A 26,885-nucleotide genomic window follows, 5' to 3' on the forward strand; every position below is an offset into this window, starting at 1 on the left:
TCAGTTTATCTTACTTAAAGAAATAGATTGGTCTATATCATCATATATTAGCAATACCATGTCCTATACCATATTCCATCAACCGGACTCGGATGAGGTTGTGTTCAGGTGCCCTATATCTCTTGCCATGTCCTATACCATTAGATTTGGAAATGGTTTTCCTAAGCACGTTCACAATGAAGATGTGGGTGTGTGTGTGTGTGTGTGTGTGTGTGTGTGCGCCTCCGTGTGCGTGGAGTATTTAACCAAAAACTACCACATTTCACGGAAACGTGACAGAAAATTACCACTTTACGATTTTGTGCGGAAAACTACCAGTTTTGTCCTAATCCATGGCAAAAAACTACCAAGTCTCGAAACCGGCCGCTTCGCCCGCGCTAAGCACGAAACTTACCAGCCGGTCCCGCGTTTCAGGTGCCACGGTGGCCAACCGACGGCTGCCGCGCGTTAACGGCCATTAACAGCACGTTCGCGGTCGGAAACGGCGGCTCTCGTTCGGAACGGTCAAGATCTGATCCAATCCATTCCCCTCTCGCGCTTCACTCTCTCCCTCCTCTCCCTCTGTCCTCTGTCTGACCTAGGTGGTGGCCGCCATTGCGTCGGTGATTCCGGACGGGGGCGGCGGCGACGGTGGCGCCGGTGGCACAAGTTTGGACGCTGCGGGCTCGTTCTCTGAAGTGGATAACTGGTTGAGGAGCAGCATCTACGCGACGCAGGCAGGGTTTCAGCAGCCGGAGGCACCGCTTGCCCAGTCATTGCTGGCGCTTGGAAGTTCTAAGGGTGGCAGGTATGGAGAATCTCTTGCTTAAATGCACATGTTTTGTTCAATCTGGCAACTTAGTGAACACTCAAGAGAGCTGCTGTGTGAAAAAGGTTGTGGAGCAATCTGAGCTTCAGAATCAGATAGATGATAGAAAGTCTCAGCTTGAGAGGAGCAGGATTCAAAGAGAGGCAGATTTGAACCACTTTGAAGGAGACACTGAAGTGTCTGAATTTTGTTCAGATGATTCAGTTCATTCAGATGGGAGTGCTGAAGCTGTTCAAATGGAAATAGAGTGTGCCTCTAAAGAGGACAGAGCATTGGAAAGTACTGCTATTGTGAAACATGTGAAGAACCCTGGTCCAACTAGCAGATGTCACAATGAGGTAGAGAAAAAACGTTTTGAAGATTGGTTTCCTGAAGCAGATGAGTTTTGTTTTGCTAGTGATGTAGGCATAAGTGATGAGGAAGAAGAAGATGAAGTTGAACTACCATACCTCATGAAGAAGCCAAAGACAAAGAGTAGTAAGAAAAAGATGAAGGAAAGGGTACATTTTGACCCCAAAATTCCCAATTCACATTTACCGTTGTGCAAGAGCTTGTGTTTTGACAGTGTTTACCAGTTCAAATAAGCATTAAGGGATTTTCATATAAGGACTCTGAGGTCTTTTCACTACCACAGGAACTCCCCAACAAGAATTATTGTTTGGTGTTCACAGAGAGAGCATGGATGTGAAGTTTACATGTGTGCCTCCAGGATAGCTCATGAAAGAACTTTTTGCATTAAGAAGTGTAACATGGAGCACACTTGTCCAGCATCAGGAGAGAACACAAAGGCTACTACTAAGTGGCTTTCAAAAGCAGTTGAGCCTTCTCTTAGAGCAGATCCTAGAGCACATGTAGATGCACTTATTAAAAACAGCAAAGTTAAGTTTTCAGTTGATGTATCAAAGAGTGCGGCCTATAGGGCAAGGAGGAAGGCTATGAAGGTTGTGCAAGGCGACCAGAAGGAGCAGTACTATAGACTGAGGGACTACCTACAAGCAGTTATTGATACAAACCCTGGTAGCAGGTGTATAATTATAACATTTGAGGACCCAGAAAACCCTGCACCAACTCCTAGATTTAAGTACATGTTCTACTGCTTGCATGCATCAAAGCAAGGATTTCTTAACGGTTGCAGGCCCTTTATAGGTAAATCTACAACTGCATTTTGTTCAAAATATCTTGTTGATAAATTTATGGTAGCTAATTTGGGTATGGATGCAGGGCTTGATGGTTGCTTCATCAAGCTAACCACTGGACAGCAAATTCTTGCAGCCACAGGAAGAGATGGCAACAACAACATCTACCCCATAGCCTTTGGTGTGGTTGATAAGGAAGATTCAGAGAGTTGGACATGGTTCCTAACCCAGCTAAGATGTTGCATTGGAAGTGGAAGCAAATTTGGAACCTACACCATTATTTCTGACAGGCAAAAGGTATGCACTCTATCTTAGCCAGTAGTTCAGATATATATTGTTATTACTAGCTTTATTTCTTTTTGTTCATGACCATGGTTATTAACTTATAATCATGGTCTTCTTAACGCTATAAATGAGGTGTTCCCTGATTCCCCTCAGAGATACTGCCTGAGGCACATATATGCAAATTTTCAGTCAGCTGGTTTCAGAGGAGCAGAACTAAAGAAGCTAGTAGATCAGGCTAGCTACTCATTCACCAAACATGGCCATGAATTAGCAATGGCAGAGCTTAAAGCAGGGTGTGAGGATGCCTGGAAGTGGCTTAAAAATTCCAAAGGAGACTTGGTGTAGGTCTGCAATGGATTACAATTGCAAAACTGATCTTGTTGTGAACAACCTTAGTGAGGTTTTCAACAAAATGATCCTTGATGTTAGGGCCAAACCAATTAGGACTATCTTTGAAGGAATTAGGACTAAGCAGATGATCAAAAGGCAGAAGACTAGGGAAAAGACAGAGACCAGCAGGTGGATGATCATACCCAACTATTCAGAGAAACTGGAGGAGAATAAGAAGTATGCCAAATTTTGTGAGGTACATATGGCTGGTCCTGACATTTGGCAAGTGTCTAGTGGTGAAAATTAGTACTGTGTGAACATAGCTACAACTCATGTGACTGCAGGAGGTGGGGCATGGCAGGTGTGACATGGAGTCATGCAATTGCAGCAATGAGCAAGCTTCACATGCACCCAGAGGACTATGTGCATGAATTTTTCAAAAACCCACTATATATTGAAGCATACAAAGACATAGTGTACCCTGTCCCTGGTCCTGAATTCTGGCCTGACACCCATACTCAGGATATTGAGCCCCAAGTGTTCAAAGAAAAACCAGGGAAGAAACAGACAGCTAGGAGAAAGGGCCAGTTTGAGGTGCCTGCACCAAAGGACACAAGCAGGATGGGAACAATTACATGTAGCAATTGTGGTCTACAGGGCCATAGATATACTAACTGTGGGAAAGCTCTAAAACCAAGTCTTGAGATGAGAAAGAACTTACACCAGGTCATTTAAAAATGTTGCATTCTTTGTTTAATTATTTTAGGTTTGGTCTATTTACTAACTATTTTAATTCTATCATTGCAGGAGAATAGAAAATTTTTTAGGGGTTCCTCTAGTGCTACACATCCACCTCCACAACCACCACATCAACACCAAAGTTCACAGATGCCAGCCTCATCTGCTCCACCTCCTAAAGCAATGAGGCACAGAAAAACAGCAGCAGATAAGAGAGGTTCAGCATCAACAGTTTCAGCAGGAGCAGCCAGGTCTTCACCAGCAGCTCCAAGAGGATCAGCATTAACAAGAGCTCCAAGAGGATCAGCATCAACAAGAACATTCAATGCACCAAGAACATCCACTTGAGAACCAGGGATATTAGCAGGCAAGAGGAAGATGAAACCTCCTAGCAAGTTTGCAGCTTATTTCAATGCTAGTGGAAACCATTGAAACTCTGTTACTAAGTTTGTGTTCTGCTACTAAGTTTGATTGTATGCTACTAAGTTTGTGTTCTGCTACTAAGTGTGTGTTAAATTCAGACATGTGAACTTGTGGAGAATGTTGAATATATGGTACGTAATTTGTGACTCTAATTTGTGATACTGGCAGGTGCATGTTTACAAAGGTTTTAATTTGTTTTATTTGTTTTAATTTTCCATTTATACAGTTCATTTTAATTTGTGATACTAGCCTGGTTAAATTCAGACATATGAACCATAAGTTACAGACAAATAGTTTGTGTTCTGCTACTAGCCTGGTTAAATTTAGACAGTTGAACCAGAAGTTAAATTCGGACTCCCAAAAAGACTCTGCAAAAAAAAATAGTTTGGCCTAGGGCTCGAACCCAGGACCTTAGGGTTGTAATCATGCGTTCAATACCAATGGGCTAGTGCTAGTGACTTGTTTGACTAGCATCAGCCATCCTAATTATATTTTGTTAGCCACGTCGTGTGTTCAGCATGCGTTGCGGCCGGCAGCGTGGTGAGCGTGCGTTGAGTAACACTAGCCATTTCGGATTCTCAGCCTTTAATACGTGTCCACCCACCACTCTCTCTGCTCACTCGCCCACTCGCCGCTCGCACAGCCCACTCCACTTCCCCCTCTCTCCTGTCAAAATCGCCGCCGACAACCACCCCCACCGCCGTCGCCATGGACTGGCAGCGGGCCATCGAAGATCTCGCCGGCAACAACCAGGAGCTGCCCGCGCAGTATAGGGAGATCGCGCGCTGGTTCCCCAGTCTGGCGATGATGAGGAACCACGCCCGCGGCCTGGTGAAGGTGATGACAGCTGCTGAAAAGCAGCATGCCTTCCCTGCCGGCTACACCGTCCCGCCAGCGACCATTCTCCTGTGGGCGATGCGCGAGGTGTAGCGCTCCCCCGACCCCAGGCAATGCGCCCGTTGGTGGATGTACCGCTCGTCCACCATGCCGCCGGCCGCCGCGGATCACGTCACCGACGCCGTCCTCGCTCTCCCAGCCCCCATCAACAACGCCTACTGGGAGAGGCGCAATCCATGGGTCCTTGGGCCATCAGACGACTCTAACGACGAGTCCTCTGACGATGATGAGGACGAGTCCTCTGACGACGAGGTGAAGGAGGTCGTCCTACACTCCGACGACGAGCCTGATGTGCAGCTGCTGGCTCCCGTCCTCGACGCCGTGGAGGGGACAGGAACCTCCCAATCCACGTGGATGCGCTGTCGGAGGTCGCCGATCTCCCAGAGGTCGTCGTCGTGAAGCAAGAAGAAGATGGCGACGGTGAAGATGTGGTGGAGCCGGCGCCGGGCAAGAAGAAGAGGGCGGCCGTGAAGATGACTGCGGCGCGCCGCTCCCAGCGCTTGAAGATGCGAAAGAAGGAGGACTGAGATGCTGCCTTCAGTTTCGTCAGTGCAAAAAATTCTAGTTTGTCAGTCCTGAACTTTCGTAAGTTCAGTAAGTTCAAATGTTCAGTTTGGTCGGCACTATGTTCAGTTTGAAACCCTACTTGCTATCTATGTATGCCAGCAGTATGTCAGACTATGAATGCCAGTACTATCTATGTATGCAGGCACTATGTTTAGTTCTACTTGCTATCTATGTTCAGTTCTACTGATTATCTACTTGCTATCTATGTTCAGTTATTTGTCAGACTATCTAAGTTGGATATGGGCAACACTGACTATGTATGTTATCATTTTCAACTATGTCACTACTGTCAGTTAGCCACACATAATATATGCAGAGTAAAACAGACTCATCATAAATAAAACATTCTTACTTACTTAACTTAGCATGAGTACTCACTTAGCATAGTAGTTCTTAACATAAAAGTCATTACATCATAGACCAAACCACCTAGTTCTTAAACCATAACAGTACCTCCCTCCCTCATACCATCTTGATTCAGGTTCTGAAAGCACATGAAACTTTCCCAAAATATACACCTAACATGCATGACATTCCAAGGCCAGCTATATATAGGCCTACTAATTACTTTACCCACACATCAAGCACTTCACTCATTCATAATTGCCTTGATCCTCTCCAGCTTATCTTTGCTGGCATGCCCAGCATTGAGCAGATCAGCAATCAGATACTCCAGCTTCTTCTTCTCTTGCTTAAGTAGGTCCCTGTCCCCCTCCACTTCCTTCATGGCCTTCCTCATGTTCTGAATGATATCTGCTTGGCTTTGAAGAATGCACCTTTGCTCCTTGGCAAGCTTCATCTTTTCCATACTTAACTCAATATTTGCCTGATCCTCAAGTTGTTTCTTCTTCTCATTTAGTTCATTGATTGCTTGACTGGTATAGTCCATGTCATGAGACATCTTGCCATCTTGATAGTCAAAAAGCTTGGATACATCTTCCACCAACTGGCTGTAGTTGTTTGACAGGAAATCAATTTCCTTCTTTAGCTTGGCCACCTCTTTCTCATGGGCTTGTTTGTCCTTCACCCTCCCCAAGTTCTGCTCATGGTACATGTCCCAAATCCTTGTTAGGCACCTTTGTAGAATCTCTGGCCAAGGACCATCCAACCACTCCACAACCCCACAGTTGACACCTACATCCTACAGAAGCAATTATTTATAATTAAGCACAAAGCACTTAGTAACAAACTTAGTACAGATAACTCAAATCATAAACTCATTTCATTTAACTGAAACCCTTTGTTTACATCAATGCTCTCTGAATTATGCAAACATAATTCTTTGATACTAAGCACACAACACCTTATTTAGCAGCAGAGATAAATTCAATTAACAACTATATTTAGTAGCAGAGATAAATTCATGTAACTCTGTTCTTTTCAGTTAACAGCTAACAAATATATTCAGTTCACAGTTCGCATTTAACAGGTGTTCTCAGGTTCAGTCATTTATTGAATTCAGTTAACTAAAGATCTACTTTCACATATAGGCTTCCATATGTATGGCACTTTCAAGTTTCAGTTCAAAACCACAGCACACATCTCTGCACAGCACACATCTCTGCACAACTTAATATGCTGCACCACATCTCTGCACTAGTTAACATGCTGCACCACACATCTCCAGCAGCAAAACACATCACACACCACACATCTCCACCAGCAAAACAAGTAATCCTGCAAGATTTAATACCTGCTGCACAGGACAACCCAGATATCGCCTCCCAGTCAAGGCACCTTCAAAAGCTACCATCTTCTTCGGCCTCTAATGATGCATCATGCAAGTCAGCAAAGATTCAGTGTAAGAACCACAGAAAGATGGATCCACCACACTGTCAGGGGTTTCCTGCAAAAGAAACTTGGAATCAAACCAAAAGAAACTTTGAATCTCCAATTTGGATGAACTAACCCTAACCCTAACTCTGTTCCACCATTATGCACTTACAAAGATCTGAGGATCCATTGAAACCATGCAGGTGTCCTCGTCCGAGCTCTCCTCGTCATTCCAGGATGGCATCCTCAACTTCGACCATCAGCAATGGCCGCGGCGGCAATGGCGATATGCTCAGAGCACCAGGGAGAGGGAGAGGATGAGGAGGAGTGAGAGCGAGCGAGGAGGGAGAGGATGAGCGAGTGGCTGAGCTCGCTCTCACTTATTGGCCGACCAACAGCGGCCGTTTCCGACCGCGGACGCGCCGTTAACGCGCGGCGGGCGTCGGTTGGCCACCATGGCACCTGAGACGTGGGACCGGCTGGTCAGTTTCGTGCTTAGGGCGGGCGAAGCGTCCGGTTTCGAGACTTGGTAGTTTTTTGCCACGGATTAGGACAAAACTGATAGTTTTCCGCACAAAATCGTAAAGTGGTAGTTTCTGTCACGTTTCCGTGAAATGTGGTAGTTTTTGGTTAAATACTTGTGTGCGTGTGTGTGTGTGTGCGCGCGTCCGTGTGTGCGTGTGTGTGTGCGCGCGCGCGCACGTGCGTGAACAAGTTTTCTTTCATTAGTCAGTATAATCAGTAAGAGCATGGTTAATAGTATAGCCAGCTGATGGCTATATAGAGATGCCATGTCATCTATAGTCATCTAGTACACTCACTCATATAGTAAGGCGGGCTGTAAGGTTGGCTATCTCTACTACTATAGTACAACAATTTTCAAACTTTGGATAGCCGCTCGCAGTGAAGCACGAGAATTTCTTAGCCGTTGATTTCTTCCACGAGGTAAATCGCTGCCATTTATCAATGATGAACTCTATTGATCCGATGGTCATGGTTGCTGGGATTCGCTCCCACCGCTGGGCGCCAAAACGAGGTTGCGAGAATCTTTCTAGAGCTTTCACGTAAGGAGCTAGCATCACATTGTGAACTGGCCGTGTTAGAAAAGATAGTACTCCAGTATAGGCTAGAAGCATCTAAAGAAGTGTGCATGTAGAGGCTGGCAGCCTATATTAGCAATTTGCTCCTGACATGAGCACCGTTGAATGGATGCATGGAAGCATTTATTTTTTTCTCAAAAGAATTAGCACACTGTAGAAAAAAGTGTTCGCATGGCAATATTGCTGTTCGTTGTGAGAAATATTAACAAAGCCCCGTATAAATTTTAGATTTATATTTTACTTTATTTCTCTTAACGAGGTGTTAAGTTATTTAAAACATTGTATGTGTTTTATGCCGTCAAGAACACACAAATAAAATAGAGTTTATAAGAAAATGCTGACTTGAAGGTGTGGAAAGATGAAAATTATAACACCAAACAAATTTTATCTATATGTCAAGTTTGAATTTGAAAAACTAAAAGATTTCACAAACACGCCAATAACATTTCTTTTGGAGTAAAAATATATGTTTTTTCTAATGCATTCTTCATAGAGAAATTCGTTGTGGTACTGTGCTTTTTATGGCATAGGATATTTACTTTTACTTTGAATGATTTAGTATTGTGATTACACATAATAATCGAACGTGCAAAGCACGTACAAATTACTAGTAAGATTAATACTTTTTCTAAGTTACACTCTTTCTCTTTCTTTGCATTTATTGTATTTGCCTAAAAGTTAGCATATAGCTAGGCTCTTGCATGAGAGCCCACTCCACCTACTTTTTCATCTCTCTCTCCTTCATATAGACAAAAATGTCATGTAAGCGGGCTATAAGCCCACTATTGTACTTGCTCTAAGAAAGCCAGGAAGCATGCTAATCCAAGCACACACGCCTTGGGCCGTCAGCAGTGAGAAAAGCCAAGTCTGAAAGCGTACATAGTGTCTGGTTAATTAAATTGAGCCACCACGTTGAACCTCACCCACAACCACAAGTCAACAAAAGAAGCTCTCTCAAAAAAAAAGTCAACAAAAGAAGCTACTGGTTAATTAAATTGGACTGGTACAAATACCATCAACAGAAAAGAAAAAAGAAAGGAAAAAGGAAGAAAAAGCTACAGACGTTACTGTACAACAACTCAAGTAGTTTCAAAATACATAAAAAAAAATTTTGCGGGTGAAAATACATCAATTGCTCCCGAGACAGACGATATGGTTCATGGCGTTCCGTATTAAGATGTCTTCTTGCCTCATCTCCTTTCAGATACATTTCCGAAGCATTTTCCGACGTCGGCAACGACACGCCCAAAGCATCCACCTTTCTGTACATTGGACTTGAGACTGAGCAGTCAAGCTCGATAAACACTGTAGTTATGGAAGAAAACGGAACCGGTGCGAATTAAAACCAGCATAGCACGCTACATCCGCACCGACTTTGACTCACTGTGCACCCACACGAAAATTTGGCCCCGAGTATCTCCTGCGTGGCGTATGTAGGATCAAATGCCATACCGTTGTCGCGGTCAGCGTGTTCGTTGTCAACTCTGGAGATCCATGCCTGCAGGTCAAAAGAGGAGTGCGTAAAAGTCTGCACCATTTATTGAAGGTCGTGAGCCAAGACATTGTTGAAAAATTGGCACTACGCTTTCAGCAAATAAATACAAGGCAGCAAGGCACGCATGACCAAAATCTATATCGAGAAAGAAACTGCTATCTGGCAACCATACCTGGAACCAGCATGGGCATGACCATGGGGATAATGAGCTTCATATGGTCACTGGTAGTCGCTCTGATGACCGCCACAGTGAGCGCTGGTGACGAGGCCGCGCTGCTTGCTTTCAAAGCGCAGGTCAGTGATGCCGGCTCGCTGGCCTCCTGGAACAGCAGCGCCGGCTTCTGCAGCTGGGAAGGGGTGATGTGCAGCCGCTGGAGGCCCTCAAGGGTGGTGGAGCTGAGCTTGGATGGCAGGGGGCTCGCCGGAGCACTCTCCCCAGCCCTCGGGAACCTCTCGTTCCTGCGGACGCTCAACCTGAGCTTCAACCGGCTCCACGGGGAGATTCCAGCGAGCCTCGGCCGCCTCCGCCGTCTGCTGAAGCTTGACTTGAGCGACAACTCCTTCTCTGGAAAAATCCCTGTAAACCTGAGCTCCTGCATCAGCATGACCAAGCTGAGACTGCGCAACAACCAACTTGGCGGGCGCATCCCGGCTGAGCTCGGCGAGAAGCTCACATCCCTGGCAGTGATCTCGCTGAGAAACAACAGCTTCACAGGGCTCATCCCGCCGTCACTTGGCAATCTGTCCCATCTACAATACCTCGATCTCACCACTAACCAGCTCGTGGGCTCAATCCCATCAAGCCTCGGAAGCAACCACAACATGCAGCAATTCGGCATCTCTAGAAACAACATCTCCGGTATGCTTCCACCTTCCCTATACAACTGGTCATCGCTGGAAGTATTTTCGGTAGCATTGAATATGTTGTACGGAAGCATTCCAGATGATATCGGAAGCAAGTTCGCCAAGCTGGAACATCTGGGCTTAGGTGGTAATCACTTCACAGGAACCATCCCTTCCTCAATATCCAACATATCTTCCCTCGTATTCCTTAACCTCGTGCAGAATGGATTTAGTGGGTATGTGCCTCCCACATTGGGGAAGCTGGGAGCTCTCCAACATCTAAACTTGGGTGCAAATAACCTCGAAGCAAATGACAACAAGGGGTGGGAATTCATCACTTCTTTAGCAAACTGCAGCCAACTGCAGCTATTGGTACTCGCCAGCAATTATTTTGGCGGACAACTACCAGGTTCAATTGTGAACCTCTCAACGACTCTTGAGGGGTTATACTTGATGCATAATAGGATCTTTGGGAGTATCCCTGTAGACATTGGCAATTTGGTTGGTCTGCAAATACTTGTCATAGCAAATACTTCCATAGACGGAGTGATTCCAGAGAGCATTGGCAAGCTAGGGAACTTGATCGAGCTAGGCTTGTACAACAATAGCCTCTCTGGCTTCATACCACCATCACTAGGAAACCTTTCACGTTTGAATAGTTTTTTTGCAAGTATTGGCAACTTAGAGGGGCCAATTCCGACAAGCCTGGGGGAGTTGAAAAATCTCTATGCACTTGATTTGTCAATGAATTACCATCTAAACGGTTCAATACCGAGAGAGATTTTCAAATTACACGATCTTTCTTATATTTTGGACTTGTCTTACAATTCCCTTTCTGGACCTCTTCCTAATGAAGTTGGTAGTTTATCAAATCTCAACCAACTAGCTCTATCAGGAAACCAGTTGTCCGGCAAGATACCCGACAGTCTTCAGAATTGCATAGTATTGGAACTGCTATCATTAGACAACAATTCATTTGAAGGAAGCATACCTCAATCACTGAAAAATATAAAGGGGCTCAGGGGATTGAACCTGACCATGAATAAATTATCTGGTAATATTCCTGATGCCCTTGGTAGCATCGGAAATCTGCAAGAGCTGTACCTAGCACACAACAACTTGTCAGGGTCAATCCCAGAAATTCTACGGAATTTGAAATCATTGTTGAAACTGGATGTATCCTTCAACAATTTGCAAGGTGAGGTACCAAATGAAGGTGTTTTCAGAAACATCACTTACTTAGAAGTTGCTGGGAATATCAAATTGTGTGGTGGTACACCTCAACTTCATTTGGCTCCATGCTCCACCAGAAAGAACAAAAAAAAGATGCCAAAGAATCTTGTAATTTATGTAGTGGCAGCTGGAGCAATCTTGTTCTCACTTTCGATTGTTCTTCTTGTTTGGATACTTTGCAAGAAGCTCAAACCAAGCAAAAAAACATTAGCACAAAATTCAGCTGATGACCATTACAAGAGAATACCCTATCATGCATTGTTGAGAGGAACTAACGAGTTTGCGGAAGCCAACTTGCTTGGCAGAGGAAGTTATGGTGCGGTCTATAAGTGTGTTTTGGACTTTGAAAAAAGAACATTGGCGGTCAAGGTGTTCAATCTTGGTGAATCCAGGTATTCCAAGAGTTTTGAGGCTGAGTGTGAGTCCATGAGAAGAATACGACACAGGTGCCTCATTAAGATCATTACTTCTTGTTCGAGCCTCAACCACCAAGGTCAAGAGTTTAAGGCATTGGTTTTTGAGTTTATGCCCAATGGTAACTTGGATGGCTGGCTTCATCCAAAACCTCAAGAGCCCAGTACAGACAACACTCTCAGCCTTGCCCAGAGGCTTGATATTGCTGTCAATATTGTAGACGCGGTAGAATATCTGCACAACTACTGTCAACCACTGGTGATCCATTGTGATCTTAAGCCAAGCAACATTCTTCTTGCTGAAGACATGAGCGCACGAGTTGGAGACTTTGGCATATCAAGGATCCTTAAAGAAAATACAAGTGAGGGGATGCAAACTTCATACAGCTCAACTGGAATCAGAGGTTCCATAGGCTATGTTGCACCAGGTGACTAAAACTCTTCTTATATTATATTTTACTTTTCGCTCGAATATGTCGTGCTGAGCACAAAATTTGCATAATTGCAGAGTATGGAGAAGGCTCTGCAGTCTCAACCGCTGGTGATATTTATAGTCTTGGCATATTGCTGCTTGAGATGTTTACGGGAAGGAGCCCAACAGAAGGCATGTTCAGAGATTCATTGGATCTGCATAAGTTTGCTGAGGACGCTCTTCCAGATAGAACCTTGGAGATAGCTGACCCCACAATGTGGTTGCACAGCGGACAACAGAATAACAATACAAGTATTAGAATCCAGGAGTTATTGGTTTCGGTCTTGAGGCTTGGCATATCCTGCTCAAAGCAACATCCTCGACACCGAGCACGGACGAAAGATGCAACAGGGGAGATGCACGCAATCAGAGATGCGTACCTCAAGTTCATAGGGGAGCATGAAGCAGAACGAGAAGCCTCGACTCGGGAAATCAAGAAAGGTGTTGCATAAACAAGCTAGTATAAGACATGATCCTGCATAATAAAGATTTTTTGTATCTTTCCGGTTAGTAATTATTCTCAGAGCTATGTTGCTTTACAACTGTACCAAAGTAAATGCAGAACTAGAGCAAGTTCTAGAGAGTTTCAGTAATCAGGTTTATAGGCGTGTGCTTTGAGAATGGTGCTCTGCAACAATAGCACTAGAGCAAGTTCTAGAGTTTCAGTAATCAAGAAGTGTAATGTAAGCTAGTATACTTGAAGTTCTAGAGAGTTTCAGAAGTTCTTTCTCTGTTTCTTCTTTTTTATTTGTTTATATTACTAGAACAAAGTGCATCGGATCAGATCAGGAACACTAAAATAAACTGAAATGTCGTTTCTGTTAAGTGAACAAGATTCCTTGCTTCATTCATTAGTGGTAATCATTAAGAAGAAGGCTAAGAACCATGCTAATCCAAGCATACACCTTGCTTCATCCATGCTTACTTCCTTGCTATCGGAGGCATTTTCTTTGCACCATATCAGACAAATGCAATGCAAAATTATGTAAAATCATCCCAGTGTTTGTGGCTCCAAGCAAAATCAGCAGTCAGCCAGGCTGTTTGTTAGCAGCAGCAGAAATAAAACCTAATAAATGTTTCACATACATTTGACAGCCCAAGCAATTTGAAAAAAAAAAGAAACAGGAAAGGAATCACAGGCCTGAAACGCAGCTAGCTAGTATCATTCACTCATTCAGGCAAAAGCAGCACAGTACAGGTAGTAGACCAACCAGGGCAGCGGGATGGGAGCTTGGTGCCAGCGGACAGAGAAGAGTGGCTGGGCCGCAAGCCTAACTGGCAATGGTTTACCCTTGCTCATTCTTGCACGCCTGTAAAAATCTGGAACATCTGCACAACATTGAGATGCACGGTACGATCTGTAACCAAAACTAGTAGAATTAGCAACCAGAAACAGTTAGAAGATTATTAGGATATATCTGGTGGTAGTCCAAAAGAAACTAAAAGATAATATTGATATATGTGGTATACTTGTCAGTCATTGCTTTGGGTCTAGAGAAGAATATATGGTGTAATAACAATAACAACATACTACTACTACTGAGGCGAAGACAGAGATTGGAAACACTATTCCTCGTGACCATTTCTAAGAAGAGATTATACACATCATAAGTAGACTGATCTTGTCTCTTACAGTTGTTGACATGCCTTTAACGATACATCTAGAGTTTGAAGGTTCAGTTACCATTTCTTGTGCCAAATACAGTTTCAGAGAGCAGTTAACCATGCATATGATATAGAAAAAAAAAATCTAGAGCTAAAAAGACATGACGGTCCGTCACTTGTGAGAAGGTAAACTGGATTGCGTGCAACAGAACACTAGTGCTCAGAGAGAGACTGAACACTGGGCTTGAGGGGGAGAGAGAGAGAGCTCTCCCTCTCAAGCTCGCACGCAGTGAGCGGAGCCATGGATCCAGTGCCGCGGCCGCGCGCGCCAGCAGAGGGAGCGGATCTTGAGAGGGAAAAGCTCGAGACGACTTGACCTTGCGTCTTGTGTGGGCGGCTGGGCGCGGCGACCGGCCGGGTTAGTCGGAGGCGAAGCAGAGCGGGGCGGCAGCGTCCGACTTGAAGAAGATCGAAGCGTCCGAGGGGCAGGGACTCCGGTCGCCGAAGATGTCTCGGATGGGGGCGGCGGCGGCGGCGGGGATAACAGTGACGCAATCAAACTAGAAAGACAGAAAACACAAAAGTACTCGCACGAATCTTAGTATAAAATTAAGGACCGTGCTAACAACCAGTCGACACGGGTCGTTAGCGACACATCCGGACGATTTCACTCACGTACGATTTAAACCCGCTACCTTTTGATAATAGTCCGCGGTAGCTTGTAACCACCCGGTCTAGATTGAGCTAGTAATTAGATTAATACATTTGTTTTCTACGTATAGTAGAGGAAACATGCTTTTTCAGTTTTTTTTCCCTGGATTTATGTACTGCACAATATTCACGGATGGATATATGGCGTCTCCATGCCCCTCATGTTATACTAGTTACCTAGAATTTATCGGGGGATGTTTCTGCACTTATCTTAACGGAAACAAAAGTTACCGGGCTGTTCATACATAAGTTATCAGGTGTGCGGCGTGTAAATTATCATGTTATCAGGGTATATTTTTAATTAAAAATCTCCGAGTGAGAATTATCAAGGGGCTTGCGCATAAGTTATCAGGTCTGTAATGCGTTAAAAAAACCATGCTATTTACGCAAAAGTTACCGGGATATATTTTCAACAACTTTTTTCTGAGGATCAAAAAGGTTACCATGGTATTCGTACATGAGTTATCAGCTCCGCGCTGTGTAATTTACCATGCTATTTACACTTATGTTACCGAGGGTATCTTTTCAACGATTTTTTTCTTCCAGTTCAAAGTTATCATGATGTTTGTACCTAATTTAGCAGGTCTACAATATGTAACTTACCACGCTACTTACAAAGAACTTATCATATGTATGTTTCAACAACTTTTATCCACTAGGTCAAAAGTTACCACAGTGTTTGTCCATAACTTATCAGGTATGTGGTGCGTATTGCAATGCTATTTACACATAACTTAGTGGGGTTATGTTTTGAACAATTTTCCGCAGTCAAAAAGTTATCACGGTGTCCATACATTAGTTATGAACTCTATGCTGTGTATTTTACCATGCTATTTTTACATAGATGTTAACCACCCCCCCCCCCCCTCATGGTGCAAAAATATCATGTTTAGCAGGTATGTAGTACGTAAGTTACCACGCTACTTACACAAAATTTATTAGGGGTATGTTTAAAGAAAATTTCCATTGGCTTAAAAGTTACCATGATATTTAGATGTAAGTTATCAGGTATGCGACACGTGTATTACCATGCTATTTACATAGAAGTTATCGAGAATATGTTTCCAATGGTTTTTTCCACGTCAAAAAGTTAACGATTGTATGTAAGCTATCAGATTTGTGGTGCATAAATTATCAAACTCATTACAAAATAATTATCAGAGGATATTTCAAAACAAACATTTTTTTCTTGATGACACATGAGAAAAAAACTTTATTCTATGTCAGCTGAATGTTTATTTCACTAGAAAAATGTTCATCACTACAAAAAGAGAGATAAGTACAACATGATGCATCAGTCCTTACAAAACCTGGACTAGATGGTTTTGTCTCCAGGTCAAAGGCAATGTTGTTTTTCTTTCCCATTCTCATTGAATAAGGTATAAAATCCTGTTAAACTGGTAGGAAAACAGAACAGATATATGTGCCAGTTGGTTGCGCGCAGTGGGCTTCATCTAATCGGACGTGGGTTTGACTCCTATTGGCGCTTCATTTTATTTTTCGGTAGCTTTTTTCACGCGCTAGAACTGACCGAGCGGTTCATCGAGCGCGAGAAGCGGATCGAGCGGCTCGCGAGTCGTATGTGCCTGTCGCTAACTGCCAGTCGGCAGGAAAATAGCATTCTCGTAAAATCAATGACACATGACTTATGTGCAATACATAGGGCACATCTGGATGTGCTTTAGCAAAATTAATTTTCTTTCGGAGTCGAATACAGAAAAACAAAACGAACTCTTGCATGACAAAAAAAAGTATGTGTTGGTTCGGTTAGAGCATCTGCAACCAGCTTAAACGCCCGAGCGAACGGCCCAGTCAAAAAAAAATGACCCAAACAGGCGCCAAACCGGCTTCAAATGCCCGAACTGACCGGCACCCCTTATATCCAGCCCAAATCTATGGTCGATATGGGGCGCTCATGTGTGTCCGCCACGTCGGACCCGACAGCCCTACCTCTTCTCAAATTGCATATTATCCACCCTCTCGACCTACCGGATCCATTTACTCTCTCATCATTTCTTTCTCCTTTGTGACGTCCGTTTCGTAGCTCCGCAACCGTTTTGAGCCTCTGCGTCGCCAGCACCGGCACATCACCCCATCTCTCCCGTCCTCGCCGTCGGGGACGTCATCGTCGGCCCGGACGCCACCAAGGTACGTCCAGCAACTCTTGGGCTCCCCCTTGCGCTCTATGTGTTCGACACATTGTCCAGCCTGGTTTTTTATGATTTTTTAAGGAAAACGATGAATTCCTATGCTTCGTCGGACGAGGAGTATGGACCGACGAAGCTTCATCAAATGATTTAAGACGAGTTCTTCGATTCGTCGACTTTGGACAAAGAAGTGGATATGATCATGCTCATGCTCATGAGCATGCAAGAGGAAATGGACCGGCAGGTGGAGTGTCAATGTCAAAACCGGCAAACCTCGGGTAGGGGAGCCCAAGCTGTGAGATCGGATCGATGGGTAACAAGAGATAGAGGACACGAAGCCTTTACCTAGGTTCGGGCCCTCTCTATGAGGATAAAACCCTACATCATGCTCTTGCTTATATTATGAGAGTATCAAAGTACAGAGTTGATCTACCTCGAGATCGTGAGTTGTGGTCTAAACTATTCTTCTGGGCATGAAAATTAAAACTTGATCGGTTGATGATTGTACCGTGTATGTTTGATTTCATGGTTTTGATAATTTATGTCTTCACAGAACCCTTACTTCAAGACTTGCCCTTGGATGGCGAATTCGCTTGACCAACTATTTACTTCAATATTACTTGAGAAGAAATGCACTCTACAAAGTATATCATGTATTTGCTCGTGTATTTAAATTGTCTCTCAGTGATGCGTGGGAAGGGTTGTCTTTTAGGCTAAGTCTTTTGATGGGGTCTGGACAGGGTTTTGGTCGTTGATGTCTTTTGGTGTGCATGAGATCTGGTTGTGAAATAACACTATGTGAAGAAAAGTTATGCAAACTCGTTGACGTGAGCTCGTGAGGACTATTTTCATTCTAGCCGAGAGGCACAATTGTGGTGGATTGAATGATGTATGCCTTGAATTCCTCAAGACACTGTCTAATTTGAAGGAGATAACGACGGCTGACGTCTTTGACAATATAACTAGAACATGCCCGTATCTTTTAAAGGAGCTCATTGGCAAGCTTGCTTAGTAAAATCCACAAAAACGGTTAGTTCCTGAAACCTATGTTTCCAAGTTGAAGCCTTACTTTCTTGCCACCATTCTTGTTCACCATTTGATGTAGTACCTTCATTTTTGTTTGAGTAAGACATTTTACTTGCATGCATCTTGTGTTCTAGATGCATGACTGCTTCCCTATTTACCTAAGCGACGCACCATCCTATGTTGATCTGTTCCTTTTAGCCAAGACTTGAACCATCTTGCTCATTTTTCTTCTCTTTCAGGCAGCAAATCAGATGGAGGCGATGGGATGTTCTGGACAGTGCAACTGCATGATGCCTCTCTGTTCTCAAAAATATTATTACCAAATTTGCCCCCTTTAAGGATTCCTAGTTATGGATTGTACTAAGTGTCTGGTTCAGTTCAGATTTCAGAACATGCCGCAAATTTTGCCATATTTGAATCACCATTCAGTGAATGGATACAGTTATGACGATTGCTTGTGGTCGATTAACAATATGGACTTAATGGTTAAAAAAATTAGTTTGTATTTTATTTAATGTTACCAAGGCCAGACTTAAAATCCTCGCTCTATTTTTTGGGGGGAAAGCCACCATGAAGAGCTTTATTGATTGGATAAAAAATTCCTTGGCCTATTTTGTTTACGATTTGTTTTGATTGGCGCAAAATCAGGAACTTAATTGAGTCCGATAAAACAAGAGTCCTAGTCGTGTCCTCAAGTGCTTTGCCTATACTATATACTAGAAGGGTTGGGTGTGCTTTGCCACGTCGTTGGTGTTGTTAGGATTCTTAAAAAAAAAAATACTCCCTCAGTTTCAAAATATATGGTGTACTACTTTTCCGAAAAATCTAACCTCTTTAAGTTTGATCAAATTTGTAGAAATATTTCAAATCTTTATCATTAAATTCATCATGAAATGAATTTCCATTTTTTTGGCTTAATATTGTGGATGTCGATATTATTGGCTCTAAACTTGGTCAAAGTTAAAAAAATTGAGTTTTCAAAAACCTAATACCCCTTATATTTTGGAAATGATGAAATGTTTAGTTTGGCGGGTGGGGGAGATGATGGAGTGTGTTTTATGTTTATTTATAATACGGTTATTTGATGGGCCTTTCACGGTGTGATTCTGTGTTATCCGTTAAACAACTCATGCTTATGTGGGAATTTTTTTGCGTCGGTGTTATAGTATCACATGGTGGCGTTTCTTTTTCCTAGGTGGTGGGAGGGTGCGTGGTTGATATGTTTTTATAGAACGGTTGCTTTTGATTGATTTGAAAAATCGTTAGCCCGATCAAAATCATACACCAAATCTAAAGTTGAATAGCTCAATCGAATGAAACAGCTTCAAAATTAGGGAACATAGTGAATTAAAATAATTAAATAGGAGATCTTCTTGAGAAATTGTTGACCCTGTCAAAATCGGGTGACCCAGTTCTAAACTAAAGACCTCAACTAATAGTGAGGCCATAAAAATTTGGAAGCATAGTGTATAGTATAAAAGAATTGAATGAGATATCTTTGAGAAATTGTTGAATCAATTAAAATCGAGTGATCCAATTTCAATTGATGACCTCAGTTGATTGTAAGGACTTAAAACTTAGGGAGCATATATACTATACTAGAAGCGTTCCGCGCGCTTCGCTGCGCCGGTTGTAGCCAGCGTGATCCTATACTTCACTAAAACTTTCTCATTTGCTGAACCATACATGGTGCGAAGTGCAACATAAAGTATAGATGAACAGAAGAAAACAGGGTGTGGGCATAAAGCACAAGCTATCCCAAAAGAGATCATAAGGAATGTAGAACTTGGCATGTATTTTGTAGAAAAAATAATATTGCAGCATAGTTTCTTGCATTACAATTGGCATATTAATAAAAGAAAAGTATACTTTTCGTCCCTAAACTTTCGGCGAAGTCTAGATTTAGTCCCTCAACTTTGAAACCGGACAACTAGCATCCTCAATTCTTGAAACGGGACAAATTTTGTCCCTCAATCCAACCAATGCTGTTTTTGTGCTGACTCAGCATGGTTTTGATCGGTTCTAATACATGTGGCAATCTATTTCTCCCCTTTGATTTATCTCTAATGTGGGCATTCTATCAAGCACTTGGCGTGCAAGGTCTGGAGCTGCTGACGATGGTGAGCTCTTGGAGGAAGAGGAGCACGAGCGAGTCGATGCCGCCGTCCATGGCCACGTTGACCAGTGACTCCATCACCACCGCACCAAGATTCATCGCCCGAGGAGGAGCGGGTGCATTCGAGGAGCGAGGTTGTCCGGCTACAGGGATCGAGCGGCGGCGGCCGGCGGCAGTCAAGCTCGTCCTCGCGGCCCTCGTACTGGAGCGAGAGGACGAGGCGACCCAGCGGTGTAGGGCGCCGACGTCGAAGCGCGTTGAAACCCGCACCATGCTCGCCGCAAAGCACGGAGGCCGAGCATGATGGCACGCGTGCTCACTCAGCAAGTTCATCTGACTAGGCGCGCTCGTGGAGCGGGGGACGGTGCCTCACTGGTGTAGGCTCGGGGCGACGTAGGGCATCAACAGCACCGTCGTTGGCAGCGACAAAAGCACACGGTGGGCACGAGGACGGCGAGGAGGACCTATGCGCGGAGGCCGGGCAAGGGGGTGCGCGGCGATAGCTAGTTGGTGGTGGCCTATCGCACGACCCGGACCTGTCCACACACGCATGCAGATATGCATCATGCCCACGGCATGCACATGCACAAGGAAAAATAAACATGCCGCTAAACTAGCTAAGACACGAATGATGATGCTAACACGTCAGACAAGCACAGCTCGAACACTTCCTCCAGCTGCACATCATCCGTGTCTTCCAGCGCAGGCGCACCTGAACCCGGACACGAGCGCTGCAAGCTTCGGCATCCCCGACGCAGAGTGCCGACGTGCAGAGCCACCACGGCCAAGGGGATGACACGGCCAAACACTGCACTATCGCCAGGTTGCCGCAGCGAGCACTCTGTCAACGAGGACAACAGCAACTGAGACGACGTCGAGCTGCGCTGCTCCCCCGACGAGCCCGGCGACCCGTCCACTTCACTGTCAATGAGGACTTGAACGCAGGACCTGAACACCGGTGCACCAAGCCGAGCGAGAGCGGCCCCGACGCACGCCGTGCGAGTTTCTGCTTGTGGTGGTGATGAACGTGGTGCGACGGAGGCAGGTCGTTGGCAGTGGCAGACATTGCACGCCAAATGTTTGTCAAAATGTCCATACGATAGTAGGTGGAAGGGAAGAGTTACCTTGCCACGTGGGCACGACATCTGGTCAAAACCGGAGCGAGTCAGCGTCAAAATCCAGTCAGCTGGGTTGAGGGACGAGACTTATCCGGTTTCAAGAATTGAGGGTGCAAATTGTCCGGTTTTAAAGTTAAGGGACCAAATCTAGACTTCGCTAAGAATTGAGAGACGAAAAGTATACTTTTCTCTACTACTAATAATAATAGAGGACTTGCATTACATTTGGCATGTGAGTTGCAACCAACACTACTACATGAAGATGCATAATTTCTGCATGTTCTAATTGGAGGACCTACCGCCATTATTCTCATAACCATTTTTTGTAATGATTTACAATATAATGTATATATACAATACACAACCACCACAAATATACATGAGTATATAACTTCCTATTACCTTGGTGTGGCCCCTCATCTGCAATGGGGGTAGCATCTGCCAAAATGTAAACGGATATAGTTAGTAACTTCATTTCTCATAATAACAAATAACTTCTGCAACATCTTGATCATAGATATACCACTCCATTCTCCACAAAACGGACGCGATGACCGCTGTCGAAAGCATGGTCAAGCATGGTACTTGACCCCGATATTGGGCGCAAGGGGAGGGGGCGCCTAAAACAATTGGAAATGAATCAACATGAATCACATCAAGTTCAAATATAAATGATATCATTTTCAACCAACATGAATCATATCAAGTTCAAATACAAATGATATCATTTTTGACCAACATGAATCATTTTCAACCAACATGAATCATATCAAGTTCAAATATAAATGATATTATTTTCAACCAACATGAAACATATCAACCTCAGATATAAATGAATCATATTCAACCAACATGAATCATATCATTTTCATCAATTATCACATATTCATCCAACATTCATATCATATTCAACCAATATTAATGATCAACGCAAATGAATCATATTCATCCAACATCATTCATTCAACAACATTCAACCATCATTCATTCATTTATTTATTCAACATTTATAAAAAATTGGAATACACATATGCATAATTCACCAAAATCCATCATATCCAAACATTTTACTATATGTATATGATTCATTCATTCAACAACATCCATCATATGTAGCCAACTAGTTACAATCCCTCCAACGTCAATCATATGACCATTCAATCAAAAAAATTGAATCTCCAACTAATTTGGTGATGAACTAGGGTTCATATGGAAACTACATCAAATCTCTCCAACTAGTTACTAGAGTTCATATTCAACCCCATAAATCATATAGAATCAAGCTAAGCAAACATAGAATCAACCAAAATTAAAATCTAGTCTGAAAATAGGGTTTATTTGGACCAAATAATGCATCGAATCGAAAGTGTTTTGACTAAAACTAATTGGAGGGATTGAAAGAGCTTATTTTTCTCGTTCCGGAGCCATCTCGGTCTGCAAAAATGGTGGAGAAACGAAGAAGATCGGAGGGGGGAGTGGAGGGGGAGAGAGGAGTTGCTCTGTTGCTGGGCAGCGCGACGCGGGCACAGGGGAGAAGATGGGGGCTGGGGTTTGTGGGTGGGCCCCGCGCCTCGGCCCCTGCTTGTTTATAACTGTTCCGCAGCTACCGTCAGGGTCTTTGGCGGTAGGGTTGCATAGCCTACCGCCGAGGACTCTGGCGGTAGGGTGGACGGCAGGAGACGACTGCCATTTACTTGGGCAGACGTGGATGAGTGAGCTACCGCATAGGCTTTTGGCAGTATCCTATACAACCCTACCACCGAGGACCCTGGTGGTAGGAAAAAGGGTCAAATCTTGAAAAACTTTTGAACCGGGGTCAGATCCGGCTAAACCTTTCAAAAAAGGTCAAAACACAAAAATTGGCCAGCCACGGATCAGACGGATGCCCTGTTCTCTATTCCACGACTCACCTTGTCTGCGGGCAACGGCCATCCCCCCTTTGCCAGATCCGTCCGTTGTACCGACATGCAATGGCCCACCACCCACGCATAGTCACATATGGTATTTTGCTATAGGACACGATTTCTTCAGTTTCTCACGCGGCTACGTATAATAATGGCACAGATCCAAAAACCCTTCCGGACGGCCTAGATAACGGCCTCATTTGAGCTCGCCCCCAATTACTCCATGTTCGCTTCACTTCGATGTCTTCGGTGAAAATGGTATTCTGGCGATGGAAACCGAACACAATCCCAAACACCGAGTAACAACCAAGTTTTACATCAAACCGTAAAATAGAACATCGAATAATCGGTCAAATCACTTAATACGGTTCGGTTCGATTTGGTTTTTTGGTTTTCGGTGTCAAAATGCTCACCCCTAGCGACTGGTCTGGCGGCGGTATTCTGGCCTTATCCTTGCTCGCCATGACGTCGTCTAATGGCGCCGCAGGAGTTGGGAGATAGGCGGCGACCACGCTTCTTCAACTATGGCAGCCTCCATGGTCGTGTGGACGACACGGAGGCTGGGTCTCGAGGAGGTGACTACCCCCATGAGGCTGGCGGCGGTATGTGATGCCGCTTCCACCAACAGATCAGGTTCGATGCGGCTCGGGCGGGTGACACATGCGTCTCTTCTGGAGGCATCATGTCATGCATGTCGCCGCTTGGTGCTAGGCACGACGTCTCATGCAGACACGTCAAGGCATGCCTGCTGTCGGTAGGTGCTGCATGGTGGCTTTGGCGGAGGTATCGTCTTTCGCCTGTTGCTCCTGGATCGAAGGTGGTGTGACAGTGACCGGAGGCGAGGCTTGTGTTCCAGTATCTCCTCGTGCGATATCCGACTGGCAAGGTGTCGGTAGTCGGAAAGGTGTTGACGGTAAAGGCGACTTCAACGACAAGCATGCGTACTCCGGTGGAAACGCTAGATCTCTGATCAGGCCATGTTGACGTGTGCTTGCGTCGTGCCCTTGTTGAAGGTGTTGAACCGAAGATTGTCTTTGGGAATGAATGAAACTCCCGAGATCGACCTTGGGTTTAGTACTCATCATCATTAACATGTGTGGGACGATTTCTTCTTGAAGGCTTAGCCTAGAACTTGTGTATTTTTTGTTTCCTTTTTCTCTTTTATCATCGGGTTAGTGGTTGTTTGGTGAAGTTACCGTCACAAGGCATATGGACGCGGGTATTTTTCTCGGGTCGATATTGTTCGGCTGCTGGATTTTTTAATAATATTTGAATCCAGCCAACCAAAGAACTCGGCGAGCCCATCCGTCATCGAATTCCACGCAGGACTGCTGGGTCAAAACAGCCAGTAAAAATCAAACGGCCGACATGAGCAAATTGACCTGGCCAGAGGCGATCAAACGGACAGGAACGGCGGGAAATCGAGGGAGCCTCAGGTGAGCGGGTCGGCTAGCCAACTTATAGGTTAGAATATGGTTGTGCGCTTACTCGATGTAGAGTCTGGAGTTATCCTCCTTTAAAAAAAAATATTGAGACATTACCCAAAATGTGCATACTTGAATATTGCTAAGCAGTCTTTCTGGTAAAGGAAAAATATGTTACTTACTATCCAAAAGATCAAACATAAATAGACCCGTTCAAAATTCTTAAACTTCTTAATAAAGGCCAACTACTCAGCATTTCGGATTCCCATCCATGAGCACAGAATTCATGGAGGACATCCGGCCCAAGATCACTCCACAGCAGAACCCAAGGCGACCCAGCCCCTTGCTCTCCCCGCCATGAACTTCAAAAACCCCTCGCCGGGACGGTTCAGTTCGAACTGGACCCGAGTCCCACACGCTTCTCGCTTCCTCACACTCTCTGGCACATAGCTCCGGCGAAGTGCGGGCGATGGCCGTGGCAGTGAACGATGGGGCAGCGGGAACAAAGTGGCTGAAGCACTACTCCTCGGCGCAGGGCATCCTGATCGTCGGCGACGGGGACTTCTCCTTCTCGCTGGCGCTCGCCACCGCCTTCGGCTCCGGCGCGAACCTCGTCGCCACGTCCCTCGACTCCTACGGTCCGGCCCTTCCCTCTGCCTCTCTGGCTGCTCGTATGCCTGCGAGTAGCTCTATCTTTGGGCATCAACGTACATGCGTGCATGCCCATGCTTATATTGGCCGGTGTGATTTTCGTGATCATCTTTAGTTTTCACTGAACTATTTTCTTGGCATGCATCTTTTTTCCGTCCAATCCTCTTGAACAGCGGACCTGAACATCAAGTACAGCGACGGGACATCCAATGTGACGAAGCTTGAGGCGATGGGCGCCACGGTGCTGCACGGCGTCGACGTGAAAGATATGAATCTCCACGCCAATCTGCAGCTGAGATTGTTGGACCGGATCGTCTTCAACTTCCCTCACGCCGGGTTCAATGGACGCGAGGACAAAGTGGATGTGATCAAGTACGCAGACTCTCTTGTGGTAATCTATCGATGATTCTATGATTCTATGATTCAACCTCTTACTAACCTCTCGTTCGATCTGGCTGCTTGTAGGTCGCACCAGGAGCTGGTGAGGAGCTTCTTCGCCACCGCGCGGCGCATGCTCTGGCGTCACGGCGAGATCCACGTCACCCACAAGACCAAGCACCCCTACTCGACGTGGGGTATCGAGCAGCTAGCATCCGAGTCCTCGCTCGCTATGGTCGAGCAAGCTGCCTTTCAGATACAAGACTACCCAGGTTATAACCAGAAGAGAGGGTCGAGCTGGAGGTGTGACCAAGATTTCGCTATAGGTGATTGCTCCACCTTCAAGTTCTGCGTGGAATGATCAATGATGGGCATCGGACGATGATTTCTTTTCTCAGCCAAGCCTGTGAGCCTTGGACTTCGGCGCGGTTTCATTTGTCCTCGATCGTTGGAGGCTGTCGATCTCGCCGTAATGATCCAGTATTGGAACTGTCCTGTATGCTGTCTAATGGCACTTGTCAGTGAACCAAGCAATGCTGATGAAAAATGCTTTCTCTTCCATTTCTTCTCCATCCGTGGCAAAAATATAAGACGTTTTTTATGCCCTATGCAAAACCAAGAAAAACATCTACATTTTGGTACAAAGCGAGTATTTTTCTTTCGGAGAAAAGTATGTTTTTGGTCCCTCAAGTTTCTAAAAAGTACAGACTTGGTCCCTCAAGATTTTTTGGTATACATTTGGTCCCTCAAGTCTCAAAACCGGACAAGTTTGGTCCTAAACTAGATTTTTACCCCGTTGACCGGGTTTGACCGCCACAAAACCGCCCGATGAACAGTAAATTCGAGTTTTTTTAAAAAATATCTTCAAAAAAATCTGAAATTTTTTGGGGTCCAATACGCTTACATGCGTAAGGTGCGACCAAATTTTCGTGGTCTTTCGACACTCGAGGAGCTCGTGATAGAAAGAACAAAAATATCTGTTTGATGAATAGTAAATTCGAAAAAAAATAAAAAAATGCTGTAAATTTTTGGGGTCCAATATGGTTACATGCACAAGGTGCGACCAACATTTTGTCATGAAATGACGTAGGACGTGCTCTAGCAAAAAAAATTGGCTATTTTTTGTGAGTGAAAATTTGTTTTTTTTGCCACGAGCTCCTTGAGTCTCGAAACACCACCAAATTTTGGTCGAACCTTGAGCATGTAATCATATTAGACCCCAATAAATTTCAGATTTTGTTTTTGAATTTAATGTTCATCGGACGTAGATATTTTTATTTTTTTGCCATGAG

At 44.5% G+C, this 26,885-nt stretch overlaps 3 protein-coding genes and 1 long non-coding RNA gene across 4 annotated transcripts; 3 read left to right on the forward strand and 1 right to left on the reverse strand.

The window, feature by feature from the left end:
- Positions 1-1,557: 1,557 nt before the first annotated feature.
- Positions 1,558-3,294, forward strand: LOC141022892 (uncharacterized). The gene is made up of 4 exons (XM_073499173.1): positions 1,558-2,241; positions 2,383-2,522; positions 2,626-2,796; positions 2,904-3,294. The coding sequence occupies exons 1-4, from the start codon at positions 1,558-1,560 to the stop codon at positions 3,292-3,294; spliced, it is 1,386 nt and encodes a 461-aa protein (XP_073355274.1).
- A 6,401-nt stretch (positions 3,295-9,695) lies between these two features.
- Positions 9,696-13,236, forward strand: LOC109746526 (receptor kinase-like protein Xa21). The gene is made up of 2 exons (XM_020305649.4): positions 9,696-12,469; positions 12,550-13,236. The coding sequence occupies exons 1-2, from the start codon at positions 9,736-9,738 to the stop codon at positions 12,963-12,965; spliced, it is 3,150 nt and encodes a 1,049-aa protein (XP_020161238.3). The 5' UTR covers positions 9,696-9,735; the 3' UTR covers positions 12,966-13,236.
- Positions 12,471-13,028, reverse strand: LOC141023441 (uncharacterized). Its single transcript, XR_012184917.1, has 2 exons — positions 12,894-13,028; positions 12,471-12,717 (listed from the first exon to the last, which is right to left on the reverse strand). It is a non-coding gene; the product is annotated as an uncharacterized lncRNA (long non-coding RNA).
- An 11,723-nt stretch (positions 13,237-24,959) lies between the features above and the next one.
- Positions 24,960-26,238, forward strand: LOC109746536 (heavy metal-associated isoprenylated plant protein 41-like). The gene is made up of 3 exons (XM_020305657.4): positions 24,960-25,202; positions 25,389-25,587; positions 25,681-26,238. Exons 1-3 carry the CDS (start codon positions 25,034-25,036, stop codon positions 25,952-25,954), a joined length of 642 nt encoding a protein of 213 aa, XP_020161246.1. The 5' UTR covers positions 24,960-25,033; the 3' UTR covers positions 25,955-26,238.
- Positions 26,239-26,885: the final 647 nt, after the last annotated feature.

The sequence above is a fragment of the Aegilops tauschii genome, chromosome 5, assembly GCF_002575655.3.
Source record: "Aegilops tauschii subsp. strangulata cultivar AL8/78 chromosome 5, Aet v6.0, whole genome shotgun sequence".
NCBI lineage: Eukaryota > Viridiplantae > Streptophyta > Magnoliopsida > Poales > Poaceae > Aegilops > Aegilops tauschii.

What these genes read in the sequence shown, in the direction of transcription:
- LOC141022892 (XM_073499173.1), top strand. Translation starts at nt 1,558, where the DNA reads ATGGAGCACACTTGTCCAGCATCAGGAGAGAACACAAAGGCTACTACT. An exon ending in TTATTTCTGACAGGCAAAAG is followed by an intron (nt 2,242 to 2,382) that starts GTATGCACTCTA and finishes GATTCCCCTCAG; the next exon opens with AGATACTGCCTGAGGCACAT. An exon ending in ATGGCAGAGCTTAAAGCAGG is followed by an intron (nt 2,523 to 2,625) that starts GTGTGAGGATGC and finishes GAACAACCTTAG; the next exon opens with TGAGGTTTTCAACAAAATGA.
- LOC109746526 (XM_020305649.4), top strand. Translation starts at nt 9,736, where the DNA reads ATGGGCATGACCATGGGGATAATGAGCTTCATATGGTCACTGGTAGTC. An exon ending in CATAGGCTATGTTGCACCAG is followed by an intron (nt 12,470 to 12,549) that starts GTGACTAAAACT and finishes GCATAATTGCAG; the next exon opens with AGTATGGAGAAGGCTCTGCA.
- LOC109746536 (XM_020305657.4), top strand. Translation starts at nt 25,034, where the DNA reads ATGGCCGTGGCAGTGAACGATGGGGCAGCGGGAACAAAGTGGCTGAAG. An exon ending in CACGTCCCTCGACTCCTACG is followed by an intron (nt 25,203 to 25,388) that starts GTCCGGCCCTTC and finishes CCTCTTGAACAG; the next exon opens with CGGACCTGAACATCAAGTAC. An exon ending in GACAAAGTGGATGTGATCAA is followed by an intron (nt 25,588 to 25,680) that starts GTACGCAGACTC and finishes GGCTGCTTGTAG; the next exon opens with GTCGCACCAGGAGCTGGTGA.